Source organism: Poecilia reticulata, linkage group LG4 (assembly GCF_000633615.1).
Source record: "Poecilia reticulata strain Guanapo linkage group LG4, Guppy_female_1.0+MT, whole genome shotgun sequence".
NCBI lineage: Eukaryota > Metazoa > Chordata > Actinopteri > Cyprinodontiformes > Poeciliidae > Poecilia > Poecilia reticulata.
Window position 1 is genome coordinate 8458886 of NC_024334.1, and position 15633 is coordinate 8474518.

The 15633-nt window shown below is 37.0% G+C and overlaps 2 protein-coding genes across 3 annotated transcripts; both read right to left on the reverse strand.

Annotated features, from left to right (window-relative positions):
• Positions 1-1695: 1695 nt before the first annotated feature.
• ccdc124 (coiled-coil domain containing 124) lies at positions 1696-6563 on the reverse strand. Its single transcript, XM_008406767.2, has 5 exons — positions 6459-6563; positions 3449-3626; positions 2533-2725; positions 2353-2458; positions 1696-2260 (listed from the first exon to the last, which is right to left on the reverse strand). Exons 2-5 carry the CDS (start codon positions 3605-3607, stop codon positions 2056-2058), a joined length of 663 nt encoding a protein of 220 aa, XP_008404989.1. The 5' UTR covers positions 3608-3626; positions 6459-6563; the 3' UTR covers positions 1696-2055.
• Positions 6564-7509: 946 nt separating this feature from the next.
• Positions 7510-12645, reverse strand: cluap1 (clusterin associated protein 1). Of its 2 annotated transcripts, XM_008406763.2 has the most exons (14): positions 12537-12645; positions 12199-12226; positions 11992-12103; positions 11708-11792; positions 11440-11619; positions 10677-10772; positions 10294-10377; positions 10058-10191; positions 9789-9930; positions 9420-9492; positions 9220-9330; positions 8787-8836; positions 8458-8517; positions 7510-7993 (listed from the first exon to the last, which is right to left on the reverse strand). In XM_008406763.2, exons 2-14 carry the CDS (start codon positions 12218-12220, stop codon positions 7808-7810), a joined length of 1335 nt encoding a protein of 444 aa, XP_008404985.1. In that variant the 5' UTR covers positions 12221-12226; positions 12537-12645; the 3' UTR covers positions 7510-7807. The 2 variants fall into 2 exon arrangements, with proteins under 2 accessions (XP_008404985.1, XP_008404987.1); XM_008406765.2 differs by lacking the exon at positions 8458-8517 and having other exon boundaries at positions 12537-12644.
• Between the last annotated feature and the right edge of the window lie 2988 nt (positions 12646-15633).

The window sequence follows — 15633 nt, forward strand, 5'->3', positions numbered from 1 at the left end:
TCTTATCTCTTCCGCCACAAGAGCCTGCCGCACAAAATGSCCATTTTTAAACCTGGCTCTGAATGAATCATGCCATGCAGCACAAGGCCTTGTCACCTGTGCCTTAGAAGATCTAACAAATGCAATTTCAGGTCCAATATAGCAATCAGTGTTTAATGAAGCATGTTTGAAATCACCAGTAAGAAAGAAGAAAAAACACTGACTCAGGTGGAGGTTATTCAACCAAATCTTTGTTGGTTTGGGTTTTTTATGTGAGGCAGAAGCAACATAATTTATTTTTTTCTAGATCGAAAAAAAATCYTTTACATTTCCATGTCTTTAATGCTTTAACCAGTATGCAGGCTGTAACCCCGGATGTACATATAAGATATGTAGAAAATTCATGTTCCCTAAATAAAACTGAACTGTTAAAAATGTTACCGTCTTGTATTTAGTTAGGTTCATACAAACCTGTAAAGTCTGCTGCTTGATGTGTCAGTAACTCAGTAAGTTATCTGCTGCTGTATTAGATAAAACAGCAACTGTGTTTTTTTTATTTTTTGACCCAAAATATTAGCAACAATGTGAACTTAGCAATATTTAACAAGTCATATAAAATGCAATTCTGAAATTTTACAAGGGTTCTGAAAAAAATTGGAAAAAGTATKAAGCTATTTTTGATCTTCTTTCAGGTCTGAATAAATAGACAGGCAAAGAAAGGCGAGTATGAACAGCATTTGATTTCCCAGGCTTTTTTTCTTGAAGTTTCTACAAGACAAAAAAACTTGCATTTTTTAATTCTTAATAAAGGTAGTGACTTTACACTGACCATGAACATTTTCATACTTAGGGCTCTTGTTAAAGGYATTTCTTTTTTTTTTTTAAATCTTGTGAAAGTCCTTCACTCCCTCATATCTCACAAACTTTACACTTCMATATACTCCCCTTTTCTTATTATAGCCTGTCCAAAATGTGTCTCTGACAGGTCATCTCAAGAAAGACCACATTTCATCTGTTTTTGCTTCGCTGCAAAGACTGTCCATTCTTTAGAGAAATCAGTTTATAGTTTGTCAGTCATTGAACGATAAGGATCTCCATACCAGTCAGATATCCCAATGTGTGACACTCCTAAAACATTAAAGACAGGGCAGTGATGTTACTTCACCTAAACCTTTACATTAAGATTGTGYTGACATTGATATTATAACAGAATAGCTGAGTTATTGTATTTTTTTTTTACCATATTACACCTGTATTCTCTTATTTTCTTAGTGCATTACTGGAATTTTCATGTGTGCAGAACTTCTGTTGCTTGAAAAATAAATTTGACTTGGATATGAAATAACCAGCATCCTTATAGGCAACTGCTGCTGTCCATTTAAAATACACTGTGAGAATATAGAGATAGAAATGTTAGCAATCTTTGTCAGTACGTATAGTTCAATAAAAGGCTTCAAAGGCTTCTATTTTTCTGTATTTAAAAAAACAAACTAAATTATCAATCTGCTTGGCAAACTAAACTTCTAGTGTACAAAACGTAGCGTTAACTAATATATTTCTAAAATTCAATGGTTGGTGTGCCCTATGTAAGCTGGAYATAAACCTATACTCATCCTTCATCTTGAAAACAAATGTGACATGACTTGCACTGGTTTCCTATTAGTTTCGCATCACAAAAAAAAGACAAGACAAAAAAAAAAAAAGAAACACAAAATGTTGATGATTCAGCCGTGAACTTTAATAAGTTATTCCCAAAACATCTGGTTCCCCACCTTCCCAGAAGGGCTAAAGAATAAGTCATTTAATTAATGAGATGCTGAGTTGCCTCATTAAAGGCCATGTTCAGAAACATGATAAACAGTTGTTATTTTGGGAGATGAAAAGCAGTTCCTCTTACTACTAAATTAAACAAAAGAGTCAAGTCCTCTGGCACAGGATAGGGTGTAACCGGGTGATTGCTGATGAAGCATCATCACTGACACTTTTTCTTTTCAGTGAAATTATTAGTTTTTCAAATCAAAGTCTCTAATTTGCCTAAGCRAGCAGAGTTTCCAAGCGACACTGTGAAAAATGAATTCACTTCGAGTTGTAGGAGGCAAAACGCTGGTTCAGAGGGTTCTCAGGAGATTTGGCCCACTCTTTCTTCAGCTGTTGCTTTAGCTGCGACAACCTCATGTTGGGGTTCTCCATTTTTAGTCGGGACATGTTTGCTTCCTCAAAGGCAGTAAAAGCAGCTTTCATCCGCCGCTCCGGGTGGCGGTCCAGGTCTTCCGGCCCCGTGCTGGGAGACAGCAAAACAACACGAGTCAATGATGACAAACGGCCAACAACCTCCGTAATGACGGCAACATCACAATGCCACACGTCTTCTACCTGAGCACAGAGATGGCCTCCTCGATTGTTCGGGCTTCCACACTTCCTTCTTCAGCTATGACTCTGTTAATATTCTCCTCCAGAGGAGTATCCAGGTGGCTTTTCTCTGTATGGATGGAAGGGTTTTCATTTTATTTTACACAAACACATGTGGTCCAGGATCTCTAAACCAACTGCTACCTTTCGGYTTCATCTCCAGCTCTTGCTGCTCCTCATTTTGAAGTATGTCCTGAATTTGAGCCCGAGTCACTTTTCCACCAGCTGCTGCCTCCCTCTGCGCTTTTCCTTTTATCCTGGCGTTCTCCTCGTCCAGGAGCCGCTGGTTTTCCTTTTTCCTCTCAAGAAGCTCCAACCGCTTCTTCTCCTTGTCGTCCTGGAGGAAGAGAGAAAGTGTTTACACTTATTTTATCAACGCAACAAACCAGAGCTTCCTTAATAAATATTTGCAATTAAGCGAAATGGTTATCCTTAAAATATTTCCTATAAAACAATACTATTGAGCGTCATTTGCTCATATATGGTTTGTTGTGCAAGTAGTCATACATGATGCACCTTSTCACATTTTGTCATAATACTAACCACAAATCTCAGGTCGTTTTGTTAGAATTCGACTGGGTAGACCAACACAGTGAAATGCATAACGGTGAAGTAGAATGAAGTAGACRGATGGTTTTCAACACTTTTAACAAATTAAGATATAAGTGTGGTCTGAATTGCAATTAAATGTTCCTGAGCCAAAACAATGAGGAGCCATCGCCCCCAGCAAACACAGCTGCAAGTCTCTCAGCTTTGATTCTGTGCTTCTGAAGTCTGGGAATCCCTCAGTAATTTAAGTCTGGTGTCTATATACCCATCAACTCCCGGTGGCTTCCCTCTTCCTGCCTCTACCGTGTTTTATAATGGAGGTTGTGTCTTCAGGTTGTTAATTTAACACTTCAGATTTGGCAAGTTAACATTTTGGGCAACCGTCATTTTACACACTATTTAAACAAATAAAAAGGGGAAAAGGGGGAAGGGCTGATTTGAATAATGAAAGACGATAGATGCGTCCCGGGATGAATTTGGGTGTAAACTATGATTTGACATCTCTGCTCACCTTCCTCTGCTCTTTTTTAAGTACGTGTTTGTCCGTTTCTTGCCAGAGGGCGTCTTCTTCTTCCTTCTTCTTACGGGCGTCTGCCACTGCCTTGGCCTCAGCCTTGCGGGCTTTGGCAGTGGCCGCCTTGGAGTTCTCACCCTGGAACTTCTTTGGCATCCTGACAGCTGCTTTTTAGCTGAAAGACAGGGAGAGGTGAGAAAGTGAAATAAGAGAGATAGGGGAAGCTTTCATTAAAACACTCTACATGTAGTGAACTTCCTTTTTCAAAGTTATTTAGATTAAAAAATGGAAGATGTAAATGGAATATTTGTTTATGTGCACAAGTATCGCCAATTACTTGTKCAATTAGCGATACTGGAATAGGAAGTTGAACTTGAGTTTTACAAAGCTTCAGTACATAATCATGGGTTAAMTGGTATCACAACATCAAACTAGGCAGACAAAGAGCAATTATGTCAACAACTGAAGAGATGTAGGTGAAATTTGACGGCAAATTWGCATTTTACAAGGATTCAGATAGAGTTTAACATGTCAGCCCGCCCTACGCAGCTCTTCTGGAAGGGCTTCCCACAAGGTTTATGGGCATATTTATGAGGATGTTTAAATGGTTCTGTCAAAAGAACATTTGTGAGGTCAGACACTGGTAGGAAGGTCAAGCTTGCAGTCTTCRTCCTAATTCATCCTAAAGGTGTTTTGTCAGGTATCAGCTTGTGCCCCAGTGTGCAGTAATGTTTTCCAAACTGTTCCAACACAACCGGAAAGCAACTTTTCACTTGACAAGGTTCAAGTCAGGGAAGAGCTGTTGTACTAGCAACAGCCAAACCTAGACGACGTATCCACTGAATTGATTTGGAACTTCAGAAATCACGTCTCCGCTGATCGAGACGCCACTTGAACTTGAYGATGGCCGGCGCTGCAAGTGTTTCCAGCCCCGTATATGTAACATGTGCTTTTAGGAGTAGTTTAACTAAACCATACTACTTTTACTTGAGTAATATTATTATGAAATGTCATTACTCTTATTTGAGTAAAACATATGGATACTCTACCCACTGGGAGCAACTTCGCTGAATGACAAACAGAAAYATTTCAGCCAGCATGCATGAGACGCAGTCATACAGTTTGCATTAGTGTGAATCCTCGTGTTTGTCAACAAGCTTCATTTGTTATTTTCTTTCTGCTGAGCCTGTTGTATCATTTGTATCAATTAAGAAGATAAAATGAACAGGATAMATTGTCACTGGAAGTACCTTAACCCTCTAATATACATACAACCTCCTGTGCGAATTAGTTCAATACAAAAACAGAACATTGGGCTGAATTYGTTATTTTGCAGTGTCTTTATTTTTTCATTTTACTTTTAAAAATACCAGAACTTCCACTGAGTCTTATATTTTTTCATTGTCTGGTCATTTCATTTATAAACATTTCATCAAATGCTATGTTCAGTTACTCAGAACATTTTAGCAAATACTTTTTAACCCTTAMTTGAAMAATTTCTTGGAAGGATACTTCTTGCTTTTACTTGAGTAAAAATATGTCGACGTAGTTCTACTCRAGTATAATTTTGGGGTGCTCTACCCATCTCTGGTTAGAATACTGCTAATAACTGACTGGAATATTAAGCTGAGTAGATTTCTTGACACACCCTATTGCACAGGTGCATCTTGCAGCAGTGAGAGTGACCCATTGTTTGAGAAATGTTTATAAAAGCTCTGTGGCCATTGAAATGATTGGAAGACCTTAATTCAATTATTTGATTGAGGGAGTCAATATACAGAGCTAATGAAACTACTCTAATCACAATTTAAAAACGACACTCAAACCACTGGTGCATCTCGGTTTGTGACATTGCTGTTTAAATTTTAAAAACTACATAACGTAAATGTGGTTYAGATCGGCGTTTTCCAACCCTGGTCCTCGAGGCACACTGACCTGCATGTTTTAGATGTYGCCCTGCTTCAGCACACATGATTTCAATTGAYGGCTGACTAAAAGGGTTTTGCTGAATTGCAATCATCTGAATGGGGTGCGTTGAAGCAGGGGACCATCTAAAACATGAAGGTCAGTKTGCCTTGAGGACCAGGGTWGGRAAACACTGGTTTAGATAACTGTACAAAAATCCATTTGTGGGTGATGCAACGCCTGACGGAACAATGATGGCACATTCCAGCATCAACAAAGAATGGCTGTCAACCTTATGTATAGGAGGATAACTGTAAACAATCTCCATGTTAATTTATGCGCCACAGCTTCTATTAAACGACATCTRCGGTAGTTTAYGACCGAAAAACTGCATCAATCTAGTTTTTTCCTCCTCACAAACTTAAGACCAAAAATAACGTCTAATCATTCCGATACAAATTATTTCTGTTATATCCCAAGCATGAGTAGTTTGTAAAGCTCACTTAACAAATAGACTGGNAAACACTGGTTTAGATAACTGTACAAAAATCCATTTGTGGGTGATGCAACGCCTGACGGAACAATGATGGCACATTCCAGCATCAACAAAGAATGGCTGTCAACCTTATGTATAGGAGGATAACTGTAAACAATCTCCATGTTAATTTATGCGCCACAGCTTCTATTAAACGACATCTRCGGTAGTTTAYGACCGAAAAACTGCATCAATCTAGTTTTTTCCTCCTCACAAACTTAAGACCAAAAATAACGTCTAATCATTCCGATACAAATTATTTCTGTTATATCCCAAGCATGAGTAGTTTGTAAAGCTCACTTAACAAATAGACTGGWTAACAAACAGACAAGCCGATGGGTTACAAACTCATAAATTAAAGCTCAAATATTCTAAAAAAAAAAAAAAAAGTCAGCATTGTGTTTGTCAGGAGGAGCGACCTAGCATCAGTTAGCCGCTGTTACCCTGATAAAACAGGCTTGTTTACTTATCAAGGAGCTCACAGCTCTCTCAGCTACTTCACTATGTTGTAACTAAACGAACAGTCGTCACACCGCTTAGTTGTTCAATTACGAGTCGTTTTCATACCAGGATGAGAGGAAAACCAAGTCCTAGGTAAAAGACAGTTTTCTGTTTCGAAGAGGCATCCGCCACCGCCTCCTAGCGCAGCGCGCATAATGATTGCGTCATTGATGACTTAATTTCACAAAACACAACATTGATGTCGATTTTATTTTACTTACTGACTTATTATATATCTTCTATGTTTACTTATATATTTGATGTTTTTATTAACTTCATACGTTTTTTTGGTTCTTGCCGCAAGATAACTTGGTCGTTATGGTTATTTTTGATAAATGTCAACTCTAATGAGCCCAAAACAAAATAAAACACACGAAGATACTACAATCCGTTTAGTTTTTCATATTTCTTTTTAAATACGTAAGATAGTAGACTTGGGGTTTTTTTTCGATGCAAGGAACCAGATTAAAATTATCCAACCTGTCATCAATAACAATAAAAAATTTAATACATTAAACCTTTTGTTACTGGCTGATTCACACAAACAGAGGTGAATAGTAAAAGCTAATTTTCCTTAAGTAACTTTTTGAAAATTACTTTTAAAAGCACTATATTTTTATTTATTTATTTATTTTGGCCTTTACTTGAGTACTATTATTAAAAGCGGTCACTTAGTAATTTCCTCCGAAGAAGCCGTCACTAAGCGTCAACATGTCTCACACCGTCATCAGCTGCAGCAGGGCCCCCTATTYAAATCAACCTAATCGAAGCTTGCGTGACCATTTGAGCTTTCTCAAAAAGTTGAAAGGCACTCCTACTACTAATTATATAAGTAAATATTTAGTTTCAATTGTATAAATCCTCCATATTTATTTTTTAGATTTTTACCCACCATCGCAGGTAAAAACAACTACAAAAAAGCCACAATAAAAACTAGACTATGTTAATTTTTKGGGGGGAAAATGTTCGTAAGTTACATCTGTTTGAATCCACCAATTTAAAAACCTAGAAAACATTTTTCAGATAAATTATTATTCAAACTTTATTTCTTTTCTTACTAAGTACTGCTGAGTGTATCCTATTATTACACATTCCTTTGAAATGATTTACTGAGAGCTCAAATTAGAATTTGTTTAATAGTCACAAATATTTTCCCTTAGAAAGTACAGCATACAATAAAAAAAACCTGCCAAAATATGTCCAAACTGCCACATAGATAACTTATTTATAGAACTGTCATATTTGGAAAAGAACAAAAATTAAAACAGAAGTTTTAATTTTATTTTTGTCAGCAGATTATATAAATATCAAAGAACAGAGAATATATCTGCAAATAAAAATTATAGTGGAGCTTTCCAAGAAGTGAGTTCAGCTCGGACATAAAAAAGTGCACAGCTCATGATTGTGTCCCCAACTCAAAAGTCATCATCACTTTCTTCCGGCAGGGCCGGTCTCACTCCTCCCCTAGGAGGTCGATTACTCCTCGACAACAGGACCTGTAAGGTGTCATCCTCCTCCCTCCTCTCTTCTTCTTCACCTTCCTCGTCTTCATCTTCGTCTTCCTCACCATCCTCATCTGCATCAACCTCACTGTCATCACTCTGGAACAGGAAGCAAGCAGCAATAACAACATCAACAAGTAAAAGGTTGAAGTCTACCTATCATGTAACTGTTGGATGATATAACAGGTCAAACTATATTTTTCCAGGAAAATTGGATTACTAGACACACACAAACACACTGTGGAACCACTAAAATAAAAAAAATAAAAAAAACATGTTTTTATTCTAACTAAACACAGAACCTTGCCAAGGTTTTACTCCTATATCACAAGAAACGTTGAAAAGAAAAAAATAGCATCTGTTGCATTTGAAGGAAAAATACATTCTCACCCCAGACATTAGAACTATTACAAATATCAGCACAATTCCTTAAAAATAWTATAAACCATTTTTGGCAACACTTTTTTCAACATTAGGGTCAAATAGGAAATTTGCAAATGGATGTTTCCTTCTAATACATACAGGGGACATGAGGGTTAACTGAATCCTTTTCCTGAACAAACCTTTCCTTTCCGCTGTTTTTTGGATTCAGGGACTGACCTTCTGGAGACTGCTAAAAGCCCCTTTAAAATCCAAGCGACAATGACAAGAAAATAGCAAAAGGAAACATAGACTGATGAAACAGCAAATGAAGAGATACGCCGGAAACCAAAGAAGGTGGTAAATCTGGTCAGAGTTTATAACAGAACAATCTTTAAATGAAGGTTAACAGGAAAATCGTTCACACTGAGCCCTGCTGACAGAATTTGGCGGCAWACAGGAAGTAATGTAGCCTGGTTTCAGAAACATTGTGTAAAAAGAGCATCAGTGTGAAGATAAGAACATCACTTACCTCATCACTGTCATCACCCTGCATGTTACCAATGAACCGTGCTCCTCTTCCTTCGCAGAAAGAAGAAAGCACAAGCAATTATGAATTTTTAGGACAGAAAGAGTTTTCTGAAAACCATGTTTAATAAAAAATAGAATTTTAGGTGGACCTGTTAAATCAAAATAACTAAATAAATATAATWTAAATATGTAAGAGGCTAGAGGGAACAACTGGAAGTTCCTCTATTCTTCTTGATGACGCAGACTAAAATAAATATAGGAATGCTGTGCATAATGGTATCAAAAAATTTAAATGAAAAACTCTCAAAGTATTTTTGAATAAACTGGTTATCATGGGATGAGATGAATGAGAATTAAAAATATACATTTTCTCCAATTTTCTCTWAAGGTACTAGTTTTTTTATCACTAACTTGGCAGCAGTCCATCTGCATACCTGCCATGGGGGCATTTCTTGAGGGCTGTGGCTTAGATGGACGAGATTCTTCAAGGTCGCTATCTGACCCTTCGTCCTCTGGAACATCCAAATCAGAATCAGAGTCTTTCACTGTCGAGCGCAAAGACAAAAATGTTTAGACGGAGGGAAAAAAAAGGTTGTGTTTTAATTCTGCTTGGTTTGGTTCTTGTTTAACTCACATGAGCCCTTCATCAGATCTCTCTCCTCCTCCCTTAGTTTGTGTTGCATTATCCTCAGGCAGTTTTCAGCCTCCTAATGCGTAGGCAAGAAACCCCGTTTTAGATGAAGAGCCAGTTGGACACTTGGAAACAAGACTCAAGTATTTAATGTAAAACTTAATATAGTTTTACAATATAGTCTTAATATAGTCATTTCAAATATAATCTACAAGTTTCAGACAATGTTGCAGCAAAATATCCAAGGAATTAATGAGAAAAACAGAAACACAGGCAGGCAGAAAGATGCAAATACTGCATCACTTAAAATATATCTTTAAAGGGAGGATTAAGCATTCTACTGCACATAGTATATCTATTCCATCCACACACCTCAAACCTGTCCTGCTCCAGCCTGTGGTACTCATCCAGTTGTGACTCCAGGTAGGTGAGGTTTCTGAATTTCTCCACAAAGACTTCATATTGCTTCTGCAGCTCTTCTTCTATCTTTTCATATTCATCCATGAATGCTGGCCTGAAAAATCCAAACACAATTTGAGAAATGTTTAAGTGGGTTTTGTTTCAAGACTTATTTCAAATGGAAATTGTAAATCTTAAGATGGTTAAATGTAAAAAAAAATAATAAAAAAAATAGAATTGACCTGACACTCTGTAAAGTCTGCAGCCTCTTCTGATGCCTCTCCAGATCCTGTTTCTTCTTCTCTATCTTGGCGTCCAGACTGGTCTCGTCTGAGACGACATTACTAAGCATCTCTTTGATCTTTTCGACAATTTCCTAGTAACAAAGGCAGTACAGCACAATCACAGTTTAAAGTACWTAAGCGAATGAAGATGAAAACCAATGGGATTAAAAAGATAAAACACTCAGAATACTCACTAGAGTTTCTTTAATAGCAGCTCTCAGGGCCTTTTCTGTCTCATTAATCTCAAGAGGTCGACCAATGGCAGCAGTTCTCATTTCCTGCGAGCACCAGAAAAGTGAAGACGAAATAAAAGCATTAATGATGGTCACTCATGTATCAAACTGTGTTAAATCTCTTTCTGCATGACTGCAGAAAGAGATTTAACATTATGTCAACTTCAGAGCAATGAAGCCACTCGCAACATTTCAGTCATATTTGAGTTTAAAGAAGCTTGAGAATAACATATCCATCATGCAGGTAAAATCTCTTCACCGATACTAAACTCRAAATAGTCAAGYTTTATTTGTATTTTTTTTACCAATATGCTATTATGAAACAATAACCAACTTTGCCTCACCCTGAGCTCTGCCTCTTTCCCCAGTAAATCATACAGAGATGCTCCTCTGGATGTGATTTCAGATGCCAGCTGACGAGCTGCTTTTAGCTCAGAGATCTGCAGAAGAGACACGGAGAGATCAGCTGACTCACATTTGACTCTTTCTTTTTTAACAAAGGAATTAAAGACCTAAATTATTTCAGGGAAAAGAAAACATGAGAAAAGTAGAGACACTGTAGACAATGTGCAAAAAAAAAAAAAAAAAAAAGTGTGCAGGCTTGGCAAATAGGTATGTGTCAAATTGATGTTCAAGGAGAATACTGCAACCAAGGAACTAAATCAATTTAAAGAAAATTGATTTACACTAATATCAGATACAGCATTTCCTGCTGTTTAAATAGTTTAAAATCTCTGACACTGAAACACAACCAGTACRACAAGAAATCAACTCCATGAGTCATTAAAAGTATTGTAAAATCCTTGAGAATGTTAGGTGAAGTTCTTGTGAGTTCTTACAATAAATRTTAATGAACTACATTTTCAAYCCWTTCCAAAGACTCATTGCATTTGGATGGGTTTACATAGACAGAACGCTGTTTACCAATTAGAAAGACAAAGTTATTTTGACTGCACATTACATTAACTGTCTTATTAACTATGTAAAGCACTCTTATATGCCCTTTATGTTTTTTCTTTTCTTTACTCTTCTTAAAACTGACATTTAATTAATTAAGTTAGTGGACTATCAGCAACACATAAAATTTGAATGATAATTGCACCTCACCCTAGAGCCAAGATCAAACTTGAACTTGTTGCCATCTTCCTCCACTGCATCCTCCAGAGCCATCTGCTTGGTTTTCATGGCGTTGTACARCACCGATGTGATCTTCAGCATCTCTTTCACTGCATAGCCGTCAGCCTGGTAGAGATGCTTGGTGTTTAGCTTGATGTGAGCCTTGGTAGCCTGCAACCGGGTCAGACAATGATTAAAACAGAGTGGATTTCAGTTAACTAGAGTTAAGGACATATTATCTGTCCAAATAGTATTTCACCATGAATTGAACCACAGCCTTAATGAAGAATATTCTGTCTGACTCTGTGTCCACATCAGTGGGAATATCAACGCGAGGCTCGTATCTACAAAGAAAGAGAAAAGAACATGAGAACCAATGACTTTTTTAGAACAGCTCTTTATTTGTTAATCGGGATTGGAAGAAATACTTCGACCGAAAGGTACAATGACGGATGTGAAAATACCACATGAAGGCGAAAGARCTATCTGAGCAGAAGTGTTGTTATTACATGAAGCATTTYGATTTTAAAAGCTGAAACATACCTCCTTACAAGCCATATTAAGATTTCTGCAACTAGGGTGAAGTTTGGTGTTACGAAATTTTCCATAGATATGAGGCGAGGGTAGCCCAAGGCCCTCATCATTTCTGTGAAGTCTGCCAAATCACAAACAAATTCAGTTCTATTCTAACAYCTGCAGCAAAATAATGTTTGTTAGATWAAAGGTGGAGAAATACAAGGTTTCACTTACTTTTTAAATCTCTGAAGGACATGTTGCCCTGAAAGAAAGGAAAAACGAAAGGAAGAAAAAAGACTTGTTTTCATAGTAATTTATCAGAATTRTTGTTTCCTTATTTATAATCCAGTAAACGTTATTCTTAACAAGCAACGTTTCACACTTGTTCTAAGTAGTAGAAGAAACGAAAGCATAAATAAATATCTACAGTTTGTAGATTTAATTTCACAGCTGTGTTAGCTAAGTCTGTATCGCTAATCATTAGCTCGAAGTTAGCTGAAAGCTAACGATCGGTGTCGCTTTGAGTGGCTAAAGAGATGTTAATCTATAATATTGCATTTTTTACAACTCACTTCGTATATATTACATGTGTCCTAGGGCGTTTACAGACATCATTTTGTTACCTGGTACCGTTACAAAGACGCTCCCGGGTCTATGCTATAAATGGTCGCTATGGAAACACATTCTGTTCTACGGAAAGTCAAAGCAGTCAAATGTTCGAAGCGAACATTGAGAATAGTTCACACCGCTGAGAAATGGAAGTTTAAAAATAATTTATTTTAGCCAATAAGTTTGTTTCTAACTTATTGGAAGAACTGTGGTTCTTTAGTTTGTTTKAACTGGGAACCAAAGGTTCCTTTTAAAATGTGTTMCATTTTGAGGTAACACAGTAAATCATAGAGATGCTCCTCTGGATGTGATTTCAGATGCCATGCAGCTGACGAGCTGCTTTTAGCTCAGAGATCTGCAGAAGAGACATGGAGAGATCAGCTGGCTCACATTTTCTAACAGATATACCTCAAAATGTTATAAAACATGTGAAATATGTACTTTCTAATGTGTAAAAAGCAATATTGAYTGGTGTTCATTAGATATTATCAGACCAAATGATGCAATCACAGAAATTTCCTTATATCGTCATTTTACTTACAAGTAACATCTTTCAACACCGTTTTATTCCCAAGGCAGCTGTGGCTCGTTGTTTTTATTTGTAAAATAACGTAAAGATGCTGCTTAGATTGCACTATACAGAATATCTTAATTAATTTTAAGCCTGCTAATTAACTTTGTTTTAACTTGTTACCAAATTTACAGATGTGTCCATTGAACCATTAACAGTTTAAGGTGTTATGGTTTCCAGTAAACTCCCAAATAAAACAAAAACTGAATATTTTTTGCCTGCTTCCTTGTCAGACTGGCTCCATTTTAGTGATTTTTTAATTCTTAAAATCAGACAGTGACACTGAACCAAAAATGCAGTTGTGTTCCTTTTTATGAATTAAACCATGGAGGCCAATTACATTTTTCTATAAGGCTAGATTAGTTAATAATAATTTAAAAACATATTTTTAAACTAACTCTGACTATATTTGTATATAGTGCAAATTTGCTTGATATCTAAAACATTTACCATGACCAAACAACAACAACACAAGATAATTTTAAGGGGCAAATATTTTTTGTAAAATCCCATGGCTGTGGGAACCTGTTTCTGCCGCTGTGACGGAGAAACGTGTTATTTTGACTATGCTATATTATAATAAAGAGTATTTTATTGTTTTGAGAGCTAGGTCACAAGTATGAGATAGCCATTATGAGATCCAAGTCCTTTTGTTTTCAAATATTGGCGGAAACGAACTTCACAGGATCCTTCTATAGAAAATACTTCCAAATATAAAAAATGCAAAAAAGAAAATAATAACCTGTAYGTTTATTTGTTTTGTTTATTTATACAAAAATACAAGTTATAGTTTCTAATTTTGTAAAGCTGCAGTACTGTTACAATCCACTAGACGGCGATACCTGTCAGTTCTCCTTCCGACCAGTCCATTGGAACTATGGGCTGTTCAACTGACGCAGAGCATGATGGAGCAAACTGGTGAGCCCCCTCACAACAATAACATCCCGGCAGGTAATGAACCGCCTGCCTGCGGCCTTCACAGCAAACGACTCAAAGAACTGGAAAATGCTGCCCTGCAGACCAGCTTGATATCACAAATGGAGACAGAATCCGGGGCGGACGCCGGGAGCTGGACGGAGCAGGAGTCCGGGCAAGGTGAGCAGCCGAACGGGTTGCCCTTGAGCCAGCAGCGCTCGGCGCCTCTGCAGCTCGGCGTGGACACGGAGGCGGAAGGAGTGGAGCCGGGGACAAACGTGACCAAGCAGCGGGTGGAAGAAGAAAGGACGCTGACGGACCATTTAAACAAACGACTCCTTTCTTCGTTTCTGGAAAAACTTAACGAAAGGGACCTGGCGCTCCCTGGCGTGCAGCGCCTGGACTGTGCTGTAGCCGAAGAGGATTCGAACAGGGCCGCGGATGATTGGTGAGGCGCCTCGGCCTGACGATCCGCAGCAGCACGGAGATRGTTGGAGGATCCAGGACCAACGTGCACGGAAGCACAATCTTCACAACATTAGTTTGATTTATGAAAGCTTACGGCAAGAGTGTTTGGGGATATTATGTTTTGTCTGAATGCTTGAATTATTAAAAAAATGCAATAAAAGAACACCATGTGAAATGAACCGCCTTTGTACTTGGTGTACTCATTGTGTATCTGGCAGCCATGATGGTTTCAGCTGCTTTCCTTAACATCACGTGTACTATGAAGCAAACTAACATGTCATCTCTTTCATAAATAGTTTATATTTCCTTCACATACACCAAATGTTACTTTTAAAAATACTGTAGAAACGTGAAACTTAAATTTGAAGTATATTCAGGTTTACTAAAATTGATGTAAAATGCAGAAAAAAGTTGAATAAATGTAATTTAAAAATTTTAGAAGTTATTAAAAAGCTCCACATTGCTCTATACAGGAGGAGAAACCTCAAATCACTTAAATGTTTTTCTAGCATATTGATAAAATGACTTAAGTAGTTGTAAATTGTATTTCTATTTAAGATGTCACAAAGCACAGGTTGATAAGTGGTTTCCAGGTATGGATTGTTTTAGAAAAAAAAAACAGTTTAAAACTAAGTTTTACATTTAACCACATTTATTTTAGATTCTCAAGGAACCTGAGAAATTGATCTAAATTTATTAAATAGTGACAAAGTGGTAAAAATTTTAAGTCCTTGAAACTTTTACATTACTAAGTGGATATGATTAAATACACTGTTCTAACTTTTTAGGATGAGTTAAACTGTAAAGAATAAACTGTAAATTCAAGTGCTGACACATTCCTTATTGTGTTACTTTTATTAACCCCATCATTTTAAAAGTAACACAAAAACTATCACAAACAATTTCCAGTGTGCAGACAATAATTAACACGAGAGAATCCTGCTTTGATTAAGTTTTAGAAACATGGACGAATTTTGAGAATGAAGCTGAGGTTTCTGTACAATGAAGCACTTTTCCAAGCAGCATAAACTTAACAAAATAGAAAATTGTTTAGGCTGACAACTCTATTGGAAATTGTAATATAATTAAAAAATATGAGGAAGAAA